This window comes from Oryzias latipes, chromosome 3 (assembly GCF_053564925.1).
Source record: "Oryzias latipes strain Hd-rR chromosome 3, Olatipes_Hd-rR_3.1".
Taxonomy (NCBI): domain Eukaryota; kingdom Metazoa; phylum Chordata; class Actinopteri; order Beloniformes; family Adrianichthyidae; genus Oryzias; species Oryzias latipes.
This window is the reverse complement of record NC_136239.1, coordinates 23,706,090-23,723,742: the sequence shown is the minus strand read 5'-3', so window position 1 is coordinate 23,723,742 and position 17,653 is coordinate 23,706,090. Positions and strand designations below refer to the sequence as shown.

Genomic DNA, 17,653 nt, shown 5'->3' with positions numbered 1-17,653 from the left:
ACATATACAGTAAGTATTTGCATCATTTACAGAAAGAGTGACTCAAACTTAATGACAGTTTTTCATGGTTTGTGGTTCTGAGGCTGCCAGTTGCATTTCATCAAAAAAAGTACTTCTCAATATCCTCCATGGCAGCAACTTTATTGCACAGTGATTTATTGCCAGTTTACGATTTCTAAAGCCGCCATACTTTTGTCCTCTCTACTGTCAGCAGAGTTGGCATCTGAAATTTACTTTTCCTCTTTTAGTCAAATGATTTTACATCAATATGCTTTCAGGTGGCTTTTTTAAAATAGGAAGACATTTTTTTTGCAACGTTCCTGTTCCTCAAACACCTCACATTTCTGTCCCTGCTTTGATGGTGAGCACAAAGTGTGAAAAAGGTTTCTCATGCTAAAACTTGTATGTCACGTATCTTCACACTGATCTTTATTTTAGTTTCCTGCATTATTCAGGGAGCAGGATGCAGCTTATCATCTAGTCTGGAGCGTATTATGTATCAGAAATGTTCATTAATTATTGAGTTAGTTGTGGCTGCATGTGTGCAAAGTTTTAACCTCAAACAGAACAGAGTGCCTCAATGCAGCTGAACGTTAAAAAAATGATTTGCTGTGTAATTCTATATCTAAGCTTTTCTTTAAAATGTACAGAGCTTTGTTTAGACATTCGGAAAGGATCTATTGTTCCTTCTTTCACCAAAAGCTTCTCTATATGGGAGCAACATTTAGTATAACCTGCATCTCAAACATATCTGGCTGTGTGTTACTGATAACCTTTCATGTATTGCATCATGGGTTGGCACAGGCAGTCTCCAAGTAATCAATCATAAACACACACTTCGAAGGGTTTACTGCCAATCTGTTGTCTATTATAAATGCCTTTTGGGCCTCACAGACACGCCAAGCTGTTGAAGAAAGATAGAAGGAATAATTTAACTTGCTGTCTTTATAAACCTGTCCAATCTCTGGACCTTCTCCTTCCACATTTATCAGAAATTTTTGCTTATATGGCTGGAGAAAAAAAGCACTTTTCACAGCTTTCACTTCTATGTTTTGGCGTTTGAAGGGCTTCTCTTTAGTCACTTGGCCTTTGTCAGCCCTGACAAATGAGAAATAATGAGAAAATCCTGCTACATTTTATAAGGACATAGCACAGTGCTTTTTTCCCAGCTGATAGCCTTTATCTGTCACGACTCTGCCAACAGTTGTGATATTAAATTTGATAAAGTAAAAGAAAATGGCCACTTTTGATGTTACAACCTCTTTCATAGGTTATCAGTGTTCATAGTTGCAGTGAATTAAATATTAATGGGCAAAATAATAAAAAAATGTTTATATAAAACACAATGGGAATTCTTCTTTCATCTTTAAGCTCTGTTGACGTGCTTGTGCCTTTTTATATTTTTTAATTTCTTTTCTTCTATGACAAAAAAAATAATGAAACATTGTCTGGTAGTTCTCTTTAAACAATACGAATGCTATTTAGTGGACCCGGTAACAAAAGTTCAGCCATTCCTATCAGTTTGGCCATACAGGAAACATCATTCATGTGAATTTGCACATCCTTTATAAAATACATTTATAAAAGCAATCTCCATCCTAGAAGTAAGAAAACAAAGCATTAGGTAAGTAAAACATTACATTTCATTTTCACCAACTCAAATGATGTGTGTCTGTGTCATTTTTAAATATTGATAACCACCCAGCTTAACTGGACTTGTTTTCCACCTGGAGATTATCAGCCATTACATTATCTACTAAATTTAAATTGAACTGAATTGCAAAGTCAAGTGGCAGGGATAGGCTCCAGCAGCCCCATGACCCCAAAAGAGACAAAACAGGTTTAGACGATGAATGAATGAATGAATGAATGAATCAATCAATCAATCAATCAATCAATCAACGAACGAATGAGTGCAAAGTCAAGATGACCCAAAAGATGCAAGAATGTGCTTGCAAATCATGATGGGGAAAAAAGGACAAAAAAACATCAAACAATTGCAACAAATCAATAAAAAAGACCCAAAAAAACTAGCTGTTTAAAAATTCTGTAACAGAACATTGGATGTACTGTCTAAAAGAAAACCACCCGCCTCAGAAAACTGAAACATTGTAAAACAGAGTGGAAAATACTGTTTATACATTAACATTAATTAAAAAAAAGAGAGGCATATATGAACTGGACGTATAATCTCTGAAGTCACATAATGGATTTTCCACAGCAAAAATGAAGCCTGTAGTGGGCTGAGCACATTAACCAGCCTTTACTCTGCCCACCTCAATGCCATTTGGAAAATGGCAGTCGGATGGGACAAGTTGAATTTGAAACTCTGTTGGGTTCATTCACTGTGACAGACTGGCGACCTGTCCAGGATGTCCACTGCCTTCGCCCACAAGTGGCCGGGATAGGCTCCAGCAGCCCCGTGACCCATAAAGGGACAAAACAGGTTTAGAAGATAAATGAATGAATGTTGGGTTCAACCAGAGGACATTCCATCTGTTAACCAAAAAGAGAAACCAGAATGGAAACCAGAAACCAGAATGGAGTTTCCAGAAAAATCAAGACAAATAATGGAAAAAAAAATCACCAAAGCAAAATAAGTCTTTGGTACCAACTATATTTTTATTTGTATTTCAGTTATTTCAAATCTGACTCTAAAATTCAATGAGAGATTGCTTCTTTCTGACACCAGCCTATTAAGGTCTTTTGAAAAACTGCAACATTTTTTTTCCCTGATTTGCATCAAATTCTAAAAAAGAAAGTTTATAAGATTTTTTTTTATCATGTTCAATTTTAATTACTCCATTTTAATCTTTTTTTTTAGGGAGGATCCATTCAAAACAAGAAGTCAAAGAGATGCCTGGAGCTCGTAACAAGCAGCAGCAACGAGTTTGGCTTCCAGCTGGCTCTGCAAAAATGCACTGGACAGAAATGGTTCATCACAAATGTGCTGTTCAGCAATTTACTATGATCCACTGTTGAAAGATACACTGAATTTTATGATATGTAGACAAGATGAAGCCTTTTGTTTTGCTCCATACTTGCATAAAAATAGCTGCCAAGTGGAAGAATAAATATCAGGAGAATGCTGCATGGTTGAGCAGGTTTGTTTTGAGTGACACGATGTCCTTTAATAGGCAGTTGACATTTCATTCTGAATGTTAAACATTTCATTTTACCAGTGGGATTCGCCTTTTTTGTAGATTTTACTAGGTAACGTGTTAAATATACTTTGTGCAGAACACAATGCACTCAGATTTTTGTTGACTGAAAAGACCTGAAAAATGGGGCAGTGATTTTTCACTGGGTTTAAATTTTGCTACTGTGTAGCGATCTTTTTCTGAATCTGTCCCTGCTGTAATTATCTTCTGTTAGTGTCTCAGGTTTGTAGGGTTGTTATACAAAGCAGCTGTGGGAAATAATTAAATGATATGAAAAACGGTATTTTCAAAAATGTACATTTTTGAAATATTTTGAATATTTGTCAGTAAAAAATACTTCTGATGACCAGTGTCTATTTTTTTCTAATGCCAAGGTAAGTTATGAAAAAGGGCCCCTTTGTTCACTAAGGCCCATTATGTCCAACATATTCCCTACAGGATTAAAGCTCCAGGATTGGATCGTGGTCCAAAACTGGAATAATTAAGACAAATGGGATCTTGAGGATTCTGATTTGGTTTGGACATCATTTCACTGCATTTAATTTGACTTGTGTTTGATAGTGGTTCATTTTCTTTGATAAACGCAATCTGTTTGATTTTTCTGAATTTTATTAGATATAAAATTAGTTAATCCTCATTCATTCACACAAATCAACTATGCAAACATGAAAAAACAATTAACAGAAGAGCAGTACAACCATAGAGGAAGAAGGAGATCAAGAGCACAAATGCAAAATACAGAATCCTGTTTTAAAAGTACATGAGTGACAGGTTTCTGGGCATTGGTTGACTTGTTTTGTCCCTTACAATTACTATTATGGCAAAAAAAAGAGGGAGGGAGGGAGGAAGAAAGGAATTTGACATGGTTGTGTGGGATACAGAGGAAAGCAAGGAATATGGCGTTTATAGGAAGGAACGGTAGAGAAGGTCATGTAAATTCCAGACTTAAATTACAACATACTTTTCAGAACCAACAGCTTTTCATGAAAGGCAAACATGCAAATGGGAAATGTGAATTTTGTGGTGACACCATGACATTAAAACAAGTAATAATGACATGAGAATATGAACAGAGAATATTCAAACAGATAGAAAAACTGAAAAGCTAAAGATGAGCTGGCATATATACAATGTGCTAAGTAACAGAGCTGCTTATAAAATATAGACATATAAGCTTCGTTTCTAAAGATAACAAAGTTTTGTGGAAAATTTAGTTGGTACAAAGGGAGGGTAGGAAAGAAATTGGGGTATTAAAAAAACCCCATCCCAATCCGCACTCCAGCCCAGGTGGTGGCGCTAATGCGCTACGAAACTGTTTGCCAATAAACCACAGAACAAGAGAGAAACTCCGGGGCTGCGGCCCTCACATGTTCAGCTTGAATGTCCGCAGTCTACTTCAACGTTAACACAATAAGTCGGTTAACCGCGTGGTAACATCTTTACACCGGACATTAATGCATTAATTAAAAAAAACGAGTCAAATTAAAGTGGTATTTTAACAAATAGTTCGTTAAAAATCATGAGTGTCCTGCTATGTCAAGCCAGCTGGATTGACCGGAAGCTCCGCAAAGTTCGTGTTTTGTCATGCTCTCACGGAAGATACACTTTCACAACAAATTTAACAACAAAATAAAACAAATCGCTTTGTTGAATTTTTAAAATGATTGTCCTAGAGCAAAATATCACTCATGTTTGGTCGCTACAGTTTTGCTAAGACTTCCTGCTTTTGTCATTAAGCTCCGCCTTCTTCCGGGTTGTTGTGTCTGATCCGGTGAGCCGAACGGATCTGGAAATCCCTATCCGAGCAGATCTGAGAGAATTCCTTTTGATCCAGCAACGTTTTGAAATACAGATATAGAAACATTTCATCCATGAGTTCAGATTCGGGGATTTGATTAGATAGATCCAAAGTTTCACAATACTGGACCTTTATTGAAACGGTTGGACAACATGGACAGCAAGAGCAAAGGAAGTAATTTTACCACAGTGGAAACAAATGTACTGCTGGAGGGGGTTCGTTTAAATTACCAAGCATTGTTTGGCAGTGGATCTGGACAGCAAACGGTGACTCCCAAGGTAAAGAATGAAATTTGGCAAAATATAACCAGGCAAGTTAACGCCACAGGTGCTGGTGAACACAGGACAGCTGATCAAGTCCGGCTAAGGTGGAAGAACCTCAAACAAAGAGCAACAAGGGACATGTTGGAGGCCAGGAACCCCCCAATAGGAAACAAGCCTGTTAAACGGGGAGAATTCACAGACTTTGTTTTTGACATTGTGGCTGGTGAAAGCTCACGAGCTCTCCTTGGATTTGTGCCTGCCTGTGTTGAGGAATCAATTAAATCTGAACCACTCGACATCTGTAAATTGGAGATGATCCCCATCATCCCTGCTGATCCTGACACAGAAGAGCCTGGCACCAGTCAAAACCTTGGCCATGACACAGAAGAAGAGAGGATTTCTCCAGCTACACCACCAGTTCATCGCCGTAAGAGGCATTATGAGGAGGAGCATGCCTATGAGAAACTGCTGAGGGTGGAAATAGAGAGGGCAAAGGAACAACTTTCCCTCGCAAAGGAGCAGAAGGAATTAACCTTGCTCAAGCAAAAAGAGGTCAAACTCCGCATCCAGTTACTCCAAAAACAGTTACAAGATTAGATTACTTTTTCTTTTTGGTGGCACGGTGGAGCAGTGGTTACCGCTCTTGCCTCACAGCAAGAACGCAGTTGGTTCAAGTCATGGCTGGGGGTCCTTCCTGTGTGGAGTTAGCATGTTCTTCCCTTGCATATGTGGGTTTTCTCCGGCAACTCTGGCTCCCTCTCACCGTCCAAAAACATGCTTCATAGGTTAATTGGTTACTGTAAATTGTCCCTAGGTGTGAGTGTGTATGGGTGTGTGATTGTGGCCCTGTGACAGACTGGTGACCTGTCCAGGATGTCCCCTGCCTTCGCCCACGAGTGGCTGGGATAGGCTCCAGCAGCCCTGTGACCCCGAAAGGGACAAAACGGGTTAGAAGATGAATGATAACTCTTTTTTTCTTCTTTTTTTTATGTTCACTGGTTTTGAATCGCTCTGATTTGAAACATGATTGTTTTTAACGTAATAAAGCTATTCATCAAGCTAATGTCGAACTTTTTATTTTTCTTGATGTCAAAAAGTTTTAAGTTTTATGTTTGACTTAAAATTTTGTGACAATATTTTTTGTTCTGTTTGTCAAAATGTGTCTGTTAGTGTTTTTCAACCAAAAAAAAAGCAAGTTTAAATGTAAGTAATGACTACATTAAAGAAACAGAATTAACGTTAAGTGGCCAACAGACATTTAACTAAATGGGAATAATTGTTTTTTCCCCCAAAAAAAATTAATAAAATATTTTTGTTAGTTACATTTTTGATTTAAAATAAGGGACTGCAGCTGCAGAGCCACATGTAGCTCTTTTACCCCTCCACGTGGCTCTATTTAAAGTACGGTATTTCAAAAAGTATTTCATTTTAAAAGTTACTGTAAGGTAAGAAAAATTTTCAGAAAAAAAAGTAGAGTAAACTAACTCAAACTTTATGCAACTGTACTGTCCTTTAACTCAACAGTTAAAGGACAGTACATATCACAAGTTGAACTAAAAACATTTTGACAGATTTTTGTGTGCCGTCTACCACAGAAAATCAGTTGGAGGTCAGTAAGCACAACCAGAACCAAGGCACACCAGATTACGGGGCAAAGTTTTTATTTTTAAACAAATTAACCCTTGTGCTATCCTAGGCACTTTAACATTGGGAGTTGGGTCATCTAGACCCACTAGAAAGTGCGCTGAACCTTTTTGCTTCAATGATTTGTGAACCTCGCTGGTGTCCATGGATTACATGAAATCTTTCCACCTTTATCCACCTTTGTCATGGTAGGGAGAACTCGTCAAAGTAAGGGTGGGGTCATCTAAGATAGCACAAGGGCTAAAGGATTTGAAGTGAGTCACCTAATTAGCTCTGATTTAATATTCGAGATTGACAAATTTCTGACACAAACTGTAAAATTAACATTTTTTTACATTATACATTACCTTATTACCTAACTTCCTCATCGTGGGATTAATAAAGTATAATTCCATTCAACACACTAACTACACTACTTTGCTACATTGAGATGATCCTAAGTGACATGGTATCTTTTATTTTGAAAGGAAGTCATGTGAACCTTTGTTATAAGTTAAAAACTATTTTATATTTAAAAAAATGCTATTTTCTCCATGTTTTATTTATGCCCCCCCAAAAAATCATTTTTATAATAATAGTAACAATAATTAAAAAAAAAAAAAACGTTTTATTTTTCTAAAGATTGAAATAATACTTTGTGGCTTCGACCGGGTTGTGGTCAGCGAGAAATCAACTCAAACTACATTGAAGGTTGCAGAGCTCTGATATAGATAAAAAAAACAAATAAAATCTCAATGTGTTTACATTTTTCTATAGTTACAACTTTATTGTATGAGCATGAAAATGATGTTGGTCCCTTTTGTGCAGCATACAGAGTATGCTGCAATTATAGAACTGTTCAAAATTTATAGTTGCTCTTACAATAACAGGGAAAATAATATAAACATTAAATCACTATTTGAAAAGAAATACAAGTATAGTTTTTATTTGTTTAGTTTTTTGTAAGATTACATAAAATTGCAATTAAATAAACAGGAAAGAAACACAACTGCTTTAAAATTTGTAAACCCCCTAAAGGCTTTAGTTAACAGCCACAATTAACCTCAAGTTTTTGTGCTGCAACTTTTACAAAATAATGCATGTGAGATCCTGAAGGAACAGGAATATCAGTAACTCAGACTACAGGAGATCAGCAGCCCAGTTTTACCTCAGGGGACTGTAATCCCACATTTCACTATGTGTGGCTCAGATTTTCAGTACAACTCAAGACTCCTGTCATCTACAGAAAGATTCTGATGTTTTCAAGAAGGGAAATAGCAATTCTTAAAGAAGCAGTCAGTTTTAAAAGCAAGGTGTTACATATCTTTTATGCGTCTGTTGAGTGTAAGCACATCTACAGTGACTTGTTAGGGTGGTAGTGTCAGAGCAAATGACTCGAAAAGAACTGATGAAGAAGGCTCTGCTTTGGATCTTTCTCTGGAGCCCCAGGAGGAGATTGTTTACGGAACATGCTCTCCAAGAGGAAAACCATTATGAAAAACCTTGAGCATCCTTTTAGTGGCACAGTGACTTAACAACAACGTTTACAGACTCCTTCAGATGTACCGTAGCACTAAGACCCACTGAAGATCCATCCTCCCTGCAGACATAACTGCCTACGACAACTCAATGAAAAGTCTTCAAAAAGAAAATGACTACAATTTTTCATTTTCTATTAGGGATTCATTTAATATTTTTTTTTATTGAAAGTCATTTTTTTTTTATTCAGAGATCTCCAATACCTTGAATTGCAAAATCTTAATATTAAAAGGTACTTTTATTTTGGATTGGAGAATACTCAACTCAGTAAATGCATGCAGACTTAAGTGTTTGAGGACCAACACTTACACACACACACACACACACACACTTCAGCAACGTCAATATGTCATAACAAACGCATAGGCTCAAGCTTGGAAACGGGGCAGCTATCTGCAGTGACTGCTGCGTGTACCTATGGGAAACGACAAGCAGCACTGCCTGCTTCCAGCATGTCAGTCCTCATTACCGTCCACATTCTAACAGAGCTCTGCAAACCATGGCATTAAATTTAGATGCAAACCCAATTTCATCAAAAGACTTCCCTCCTTTCCCACCCTAATTATGTGTAATAAGTGCAGCTATGCATGCACACATTTTTGCGTGTCAGAAAACAGCGCTCTTGTGCACTTTACATAAAAAATCTTAAAGCTGATTGATCGCCTGCTGGTGAACTTTTCAAAGCACTTGACAACAGATGGAGTTTGTGTACTAAAGGATGAACTAGATTATTTTTTCATCAATTCGCAATAGATTTTATGAAGATAAAAAAAAATACTGATGTTGTTTTTCTTCTGTTGGCACAAAACACACTGGAGAAAATGTTTGTGAATGGGGGCATTTATGCTTCTTCCAACTGTGATGAAGCTGCATATGAAGCTGTCTGCAAAAGTATGAGTCACAAGCAATATTTCAGAAAAGTGCTGGCCTGATTTCAGTCAAGTCAGGATGATATTATCTCTTTCCTTCCTTGGAATCCAACAGTTACAAAAAGAAAGTCATTTGCCCTGCTAAGGGCATTAAATATTCACTTTTAACATGCATATCCTGTCTTTTTGTGGCAACTGTCGAGAAAAATAAAATCCCTTAACTCTTTAACTCTCTCTGACACTCTAAATATATAAATATACATTTATATGAACACGTTCTTCTCCATCTATTGTCCCATTTTTCTCTTTTTTCTTCAGAGTCTCTGTTTTTCTTGTGAAATAATCTCTTCATTAAAAAAACTCAATTCACTTGATGGCAGCTCAGCGTCAGGAGAAAAAAGGTATTTTAACAAGTTCAGCTCCACAGAGAATTCAGCATCCTCCTCACACTAACACAAACTGTCCTCCTTAACCTCAGCTATGGAGGTTCAAGCTGCTTCTCATGTTCACTTACATCTGCCCCCCAAATCTAATCTGATTGTCATCAGATGTCAGGCAAAGTGGCAGCTGAGACGTCTGGAACAGGGCTGCACGTTTCGGTTGAGTTGATCCCAGAGCTTTGAGGTCCTGTGCAGACAAGTTGATCTTTGCATAAGAACAGGTCCCAGTAAAGTGGAAAACAATCTGCCTCGTAAAACCCTTCACCCCTCAAAAGACTTTAGACCAGTTGTGCTAAAAGGCGTGGACAGACTGCCACAGTTACAGCCAAGTGAAGAAGTAAAATCCTCCCAGGATCCATTGCTGTTTGCTTAGCAGACTGCCACTGAAGTTTAAGATGCCATAAATCTAGGAGATCATCTGTGAGTACACCCTGCCAGCTAGTGCTCAGTCTGAGAGCAAAGGAAAATGCACTCACATCATTTCACTTGTCTGGTAAAACTCAGCCTAGACACCGTCAGAAATAATGAGTTCTTTGTCATTGTTGTGAGTATTATTGATTAACAAAAAAAATAAGAGTACGGATAAACGCTTGGCCAGCTTGTTCCATTGTTTGTGATAAATCACAAAAGTTTTTCTTTTGGAACGAAAAAAAAATACAATTTTATAGAAAAGGGAAAATATTGTTCATAATGTAGAATCACACATGGCTAAAATTACAGCTATACAAAAAATAGCAATGAAAAATCATTGTTTACAAATTAAGGTCAGAAAAACCAGACTGTACCACTCTTAGAGAACTTCTTTCAAAATGTTATTTTGGTTAGTCTAACTTTTTTCTTCCTGAAACACCATAATAGACACCAACAACAAACTGATGCAACAGCACTGTCTGCAGTCAGATGATTGAAGTCTATATTGATTCAACAGTAACTCCAATATGTTTTTCCTCTGTTCAAAGGCACCAAGAACAGCAAAAAATAAATTTCAGAGATCAATGAAGTAACTTTTGTTTGAATACAAATTATCAAACATTTTGGTTATTTTATCGCACATTTGACAATCTCTGGTTTATAGCTCCCTTCTGTTTCATGTGAAGTCTCAGAAGCTCCAGTGGTCGTGCCTATGAGGATAAGTGATACACATGGGGGGGGGGGACTTCTAGGAACTTCAAGGACCTCTAGGAAATTTCTGGGGCACTCACACTACAAAATGGTGAACGCACTATGTAGTGCACTATGTAGTGAGTAGTGAAGGAATCAGACACAGAGGTCTGGTTAATCAGCAAAGTGCAGGCAGCTGTGACTGTTCAGCAGGATCCACAGGTGAGTGGGTAGAGTCACAGTCAGCCTGCACAGAAAACCAAAAAAAGACTAAATGAGAACAAAAGACAACATTCAAACAAGTAAAACATGACACAGCAGAGCTGCTTTTTCCAACTTCATGCCCTTAATGCCTATGAGGGACTTAATGTAAGAAAATTGTTGTATCATCTGTATAATTGATGTGCATTTAAAGTACATATTTATGGTCTGATAAATGTATTACAGAAAATAAATTAATGCAAGTTGGTATCCATTAAAATTCCAAAGTAATACAAATGAAGATAAAGAACTTAAACTTAAAAAAAAATCAGTTACCGGTAAACTTCCAAAATTATTTGTAATTCAGTTAACACTTTTGTCTCACTGCATCTATATTTAATCATTTTTGCTGCTTACTGGAGCAAACCCAATGACTCAACCTTCCACATTCTGTTCTCACCCCCCTCCCCTAGTACAGATACATAAAACATTAAGAAATACAGTTGTAGATGGAATTCATGGAGAATCAGCCACATTTCATACTGCTTGGCAGAAAAACAGCTTGCTTGTTCAAATAAGCATCCGGAGAGCTACTGAGATTGCCTACAAAAATTAGATATTAATAAGAAAGCAAGAGGTATTGCAGAAAAATAGAAACAAGATTGCTATCACATGCTCTTGCATATACCATTCCGCCACAGGGCTTTACATGTAGATAAAGTTTCAGGTACCGGTAAACGTTTTCCATGAGTCAGGAGTGATACTGCGTCGTCATGGCTACCAGTGCTGAGCTTCAGACTCACGCATCCTGGCGTCAGACAAGAGGAGAACAAATTAGCTGCAAAGACTTGACAGGATGCTACTGCCTTGAGATTAAGATGAAACTTTAATCTTTGCCCTTTTTGTGTCACACATGAGTGCTTTAACCTATGCGAGTGTACGAGCTGACAAGTCTGTTTGCTTTTGTGCATCCATTGAGATGCAAGTGAGGATGAGCAAGAAAAGAGATGTAATGGCTTTGCTAGAGGAGAGATTCATTTTCCACATGAAGAAACGAAAACAAAAGACAGCCCATCTTTGAACTCTCACTCAGGGAGGTTTCATCTAGATGCTTTTTAATTACTGTATTTTAAGCAAGCGCCTTTCTAAAGATTCTCGATAAGAGTTTAAAATAAACATAATTACTTTAAAATAGATTGTGCTTAAAATGTTTTAGCTTTGTTGTGATAATAAAAATCTAGTGTAAACATCAATAGAATAAATAACAAAAGGGTTATTTTCTACTTTAAGATACTGTCATCTTTTATTTCTATAACTTTACCAGACAGAATTATTAAGAGGAGGATTCATCACTTATCAAAATAATAACAGCCCCTCTTAACTTATTTTGGGGAAAATTTCATGACTGAAGTAAAAGGCAATCATTTGACTCAATGTTAAATTCTATAAAAAACTATTTCAGTTGTATTCATTGTCCTGTCCTTGTATTTGGACTGATTTTATTTTTACAAAGGCTAATGTACCAGTTGTGTGTTTAAAAACAAAACTTAATTTTTCTCATCTAAAAAAAGTGAGGCAGATACGAAGAGAGGAGTTAGAGAAATGCATGTCACAGAAAACGGATGACAGTAATGAAACCATTTGATATTTCTAACTACAAGATGTGCCCACACCTGCAGTCGGCCTAAGACCGTTGACTGGGTAATGGAACGGGACCCAGTGAGTGTGACATCACCCATAGAAAGTGATTTACATCTGGTTCCAATCAAAAGATGACTATTCAGTCACCTTTTTTTTTTTTTTTGTGATGCGGACATCCCTAGTCACCATGGAGCAGAAATCATCCGTAAGCAGTATATTGGTCCAAGTGGGTCTGAGTCAATATTTCTATGGCAACCACTCTCACCAATATGGAGTGAGCTTGTTGGAAGCCCACGCCCCCACACCACACACTTTGACTGAGGCATCTGATTGGCCACCTCATAACTTGAATATCTCACACTGCAGAAAATAATATCATAAAAGAATTAGGGTTAGAAAGAACTTGTTAAAAAGAAGTAAGCAGAGCATTCATTTTTATTCTGATAAATGGAATGAATAATAGCTGTTTATTTCTCTATAGAGGTCTTTGGGATTTTCGGCTTCTTGGACCCAGCAGGTAGTTCCTGTTTGGAAAGCCAAGGGGGAGGGGTCCCTCAGTCCGGTTCTCATATTCAGTCAAAGGTGGTCTTTTATTTGGTACTAATCAAACACATGAATTTTGGTTTTAAAGTAAGTATTTTTCAAAACCTTTGAAATAAATGTCTAGTTGTTTATGTTTTGAACCTCCCTGTCAGATGAATGATGAGCACAGAGAGCCTAAAGGCTAATTGCTGGAGCACGTCAAACCTAGCTCAGCTTTACTTTTGCTTCTCCTGTTACACTCGGTTAGTGCTAACAAGTCAGTCAATGCAGGATCTGTGGTGTGTTATCCATTACAGCCTTATTGACTTCAGACAGTGATGGATGGTGTTGCTCCTCCAGAGATCTACTAATCACATTATATTTTTGAAAATGAGTTTTGACAATGATGTCTTCAGACTCTGTAACATTTTAGTATCTCATCCCTGAGTTATAATTGATGTTTATGAAAAAAACTATGAGTTTTTTCTGTATTCTGAAGCAACGACTTTACTTAATTGTTCATTTTCCTCCAGATTTCTCTGTTAAACTTGTTTTTCTCAATTTAGGTAAAGGCGAGATGAATCCACACTAGCTGGTGATGGCAAACCTCATGTACAGTGTAGTTCCATTTGTGATTTATGGCTTAATGTACTGCACTGAATGTCAACTAAAAATAATGTCATCTAAGCCTGTGTGGAAACCTCACTATATGCTTCAGTAAAGAGATCTTTCAATTTGCTTCTCAAGTCTTGTTGTGTTCCACACAAATTATTCATGTTAACACTACATAATCCTGATTAATTCCTTGTCTGATTTGGTCATATGTCTGTGTTTAACCAACTTACCACTTGACGACTTACACATTAAGCCCGTAAAACAATGTTCCGGAGCAACGTTGCAATTTGTTCACAACTGCTTATACTGTGCGTGTCACAGAATACCCATGCGCATTTCTGTGTTTATTAAAAAGGAGTAGCAGTATTTAAACAACTCATTTATTGTGTCATTTATTTTCCTGAAACTTAACACCTTTCACTCAAACACAGAGATGAAATCCATCCTAATATTAAAATGTGAAAAAGATTCTGATTCAATTCTGCGAAAATCCACAAAACAGACAAGAAACCTGACGGTCTGACAAACGTCAGGGTAGACCCACAAGCTTCCAACCTTTGACAGCATTTTCCCTGTGGCACTGCTTTAGGGCTTGTTTGTGTGTTCAAAAAACATTCTTAATAACACACAGACTCCATTCAATCCCACCACATCTTCAAGTGTACCTCCGTTTAATCACCCTATGGAAGCTTCACTGAGTTTTTAATGAGCGAAACACCAGTTTACTATTGAACTGTTGCAACTCGCCCAAAATATGATGAACAACTGCAGGTTAATAAAAAAAATAAATTGCGTTTTTTGTTGTAATATCCTACCATCATGGGCCACATTACAATCATTCATACAAATCTTAGTTGCTCTTGTCATAACAGAAAATTCAGTTTTGCTGTCTTTTTTTCACTGTGTGACACTGAGGTGAACCTTTGAATGGATTAATTTATGGTCCTGACACATGTTCTTCCGTTTATGAGTTATTAAATCCTCAGCTTAAGGGCAGGGTTGAGTCCAGAAGACTTGGTCAAAAACATAATAAGTATCATGAACTTGAGAATTCGTTTTGTCTCTACAGAGCACAGAAGGTCTGACAAAAACCCAGAGAGAAGCTGCTTGTTACTAGGGCAGCTTTGGGAAAGAAATGTGGTTGATTAGGGTGAAGATGAGCAGCAGAAACACTGTCAAAGACCTCAGCCAAGCCTGACAAAGATCCGGGGCGTGCAGATGATTTTAGAGGGGCAGGAGCTCAAAGTCGGAAAAGGGCAGAAAAAACACTTTTTTTTGTCCCTTCAACAACATGGAAATGAAGTAAACTGCTAATAGATAACTACTCCGTTATGAAACCTGTGTAGGTGAAAGTGATACAATTGTCATTTCTTTATGTAAGCAAATTATTGTCAACATGAGGTCGTTCACTTTATCATAGACTTGGAAGACACAAAAGCAATAAAACACTGGATGCTGTTTATATTTGGCACAAAGCTGCAGGCATAATCAACGTGAATCAAGTTTAATACAGATGGTAATATTTTAAACAGACATCCTACAACTTTTATCCCCAAAATGCTGAAATAATTAATAATATTTAATAATTTGATGATGTTATTTTGCTGTGAGGATTCTGCGGTTAATTTGTTTTTTCAGTGGTGTATTGGGTCATGTTGTGTCCTCTATCAGTCACTCCAGGTTTATGTTAGTCATCCACAGCTGGATTCCTTTGTGGTAATTGTCTTCAGTGAGTAGAAGTGTCTGGTTTTCAGTTCTACCTTATCAGGACCTTAGAGCAGCAGTTTTTCTTGCTGTCCCCGCCTGTCCCTAGCTCTCTCTGGTGGCTCTGAGCCACAAAGACAGAGGCGGCAGCTCAGAATGGGTTTCGATAGAAAACCGGGGGATTTTGTAGCCACATTTTTTTTTTGTGTTCATTCATTCATCTTCTGCCTTTTTTCCTTTCTGGGTCATGAGGCTGCCGGAGCCTATCCCAGCTACTTGTGGGCGAAGACAGGGGACTCCACACAGAAAGGTCCTCCATTGATGTTCTGTTTCAGGTCCCCCAGCCGGGACTTGAACTGAGGGCCTTCTTGCTGTGAGGCAAGAGCGCAAACCACTGCTCCACCGTACAGCCCGTGTTTGATTTTTGTATCTCTAGCAGAAATGTATTAATGCCAAAACAAAAATAAAAATAAAAAAATAGAGGGTACTAGAGAAACAGTGGAAAACCGTAAGTTTCTAAGTGTTAAACTCTAGGTTTTTTTGTAGGAGTAAATTTGTGAAGTTTTAGTGTTCGTGTTTTTCAACTTTTTGGTGTTTTATTGTTTTACTTTTCATTCCTGCCCCTTGGATTTGTTTGACAACTTCTCAAAAGTTATTTTACTTCCCATTTAGTCACTTTGATATCTTTCAAATTTTTTGCAATTACTTGATTAAAGATGTATATTTTTTTACACTCTATGATGAATTGGTTCTCATTGTTAGTGGTTTATTGGATGTTTTCCCTCTCACTACAGTGTTTTTTTTTGTTTGTTTTTTTGCTGGTTTACTACATTTCTGTGGAGAATTAGAGCCCACACACCTCTTTACATTCAGGCCCTCCTATAGCTGCACCGGTTCACCATCCATTCATTGGTCCATTTGGCTAGGTGTTAAAGAGTCAAGAAAAAAAATCTTGTCATGAAATCTGTCGCAGGTTTTTTTGTTGTTGTTGTTAAAATGTATTACCGGTTATTTAAGAATAGTCTGGAAGAAATAAGATACAAAAATACAATCTGTACCCTCACACGAGGCAGACATAGTTTATGAAGTTCTGCCACCTGTAAAAGTTGGATTATTTTTTTATGTGATACAGAAAAAAATATGATTTAGTCATAGTGTTCAGTCTGAACGTTATAACCAAGGTAAACAATGTTGAATCACACAGATGCATAGTTTACTTTTCTATCACAACATTCTCCCCTCTGACAGCTCACAGACAATATCAGGCTCTGAGACTGCCTGCCTGGGACACTCATCTCTTTATAGGGGAAAAAACTAATAAAATCTAGTGTCTGATACCTGAAGTTCAGGCTCCTGTGATGGTTCAACAGTAATTTCACTATTCCAGTCTACAGGCACACAGAGCAACATCTGACTGAAGAAACACAGAATATAGAAATACACTGTTACATATATGACATTTTGAGGTGAATATAGTTCAAAGTAAATACTTTTTTTACAGAACACGTCTCATATCTTTTTCTCCTGATATCACTTTCTACAAACATCTTTGTTCCAAAAGACTTCACCTGTGACTTCCAGTAGAAATCAATATGCATTGCAAATATACTATGTTTAGAAGGATGCTATGCTCACAGCCCAGTAATATATCTGTACAGCTTATTTCTCAATATCAACTGGAGCCAGTAAATCAATAATCTACGTGCCACAAATCCCAACAACCTAACATACAGCATAGTCAACGATATAGCTCAATAGCTATTTTACATGTAATGCCTGAAATGAGCAGAATGACGTTAAAGAAATCTGATGTACCTTTCATCTCAATTCCTTTTGAACATAAGTTTTATAAATCATCTGTTTGATGTTCAGAGATACAAGCAAGCACTATATTTCTAGCAAACAGCATCTGTCAGGCAGAAGGAGAGCAGTGATCTGGTGGGGAAAAAGTGTGGCTCAATTCAGATTTTCCAACTCTGACCTTATCAAAGGTTCATACAACACCAAAAAAATGATAAACGTTAATATATTGCAGGGGGAAAAAAGCTGATGTCTAAAGGCTTTTACAGAACCTATTAAGAGCTACCTTGAAAAAGCAGATTACAGCCATATAAAAAGTCCATGTTTACTTCTTAATTCAGTTCTTGCACCACAGTGCGATCAAAACATAACTACC

The 17,653-nt window shown here is 37.3% G+C and overlaps 1 protein-coding gene across 2 annotated transcripts in view; it reads left to right on the top strand.

The window, feature by feature from the left end:
• Positions 1–3,507, top strand: part of galnt18b (UDP-N-acetyl-alpha-D-galactosamine:polypeptide N-acetylgalactosaminyltransferase 18b) — a 77,545-nt gene extending 74,038 nt beyond the window's left edge. For both annotated transcript variants that reach the window (XM_020713982.3, XM_004066998.5), the window contains one exon: positions 2,825–3,507. In XM_020713982.3, the coding sequence (XP_020569641.1) occupies positions 2,825–2,971 (147 nt within the window). In that variant the 3' untranslated portion in view covers positions 2,972–3,507. The remainder of the gene's footprint in view (positions 1–2,824) is intronic.
• Positions 3,508–17,653: the final 14,146 nt, after the last annotated feature.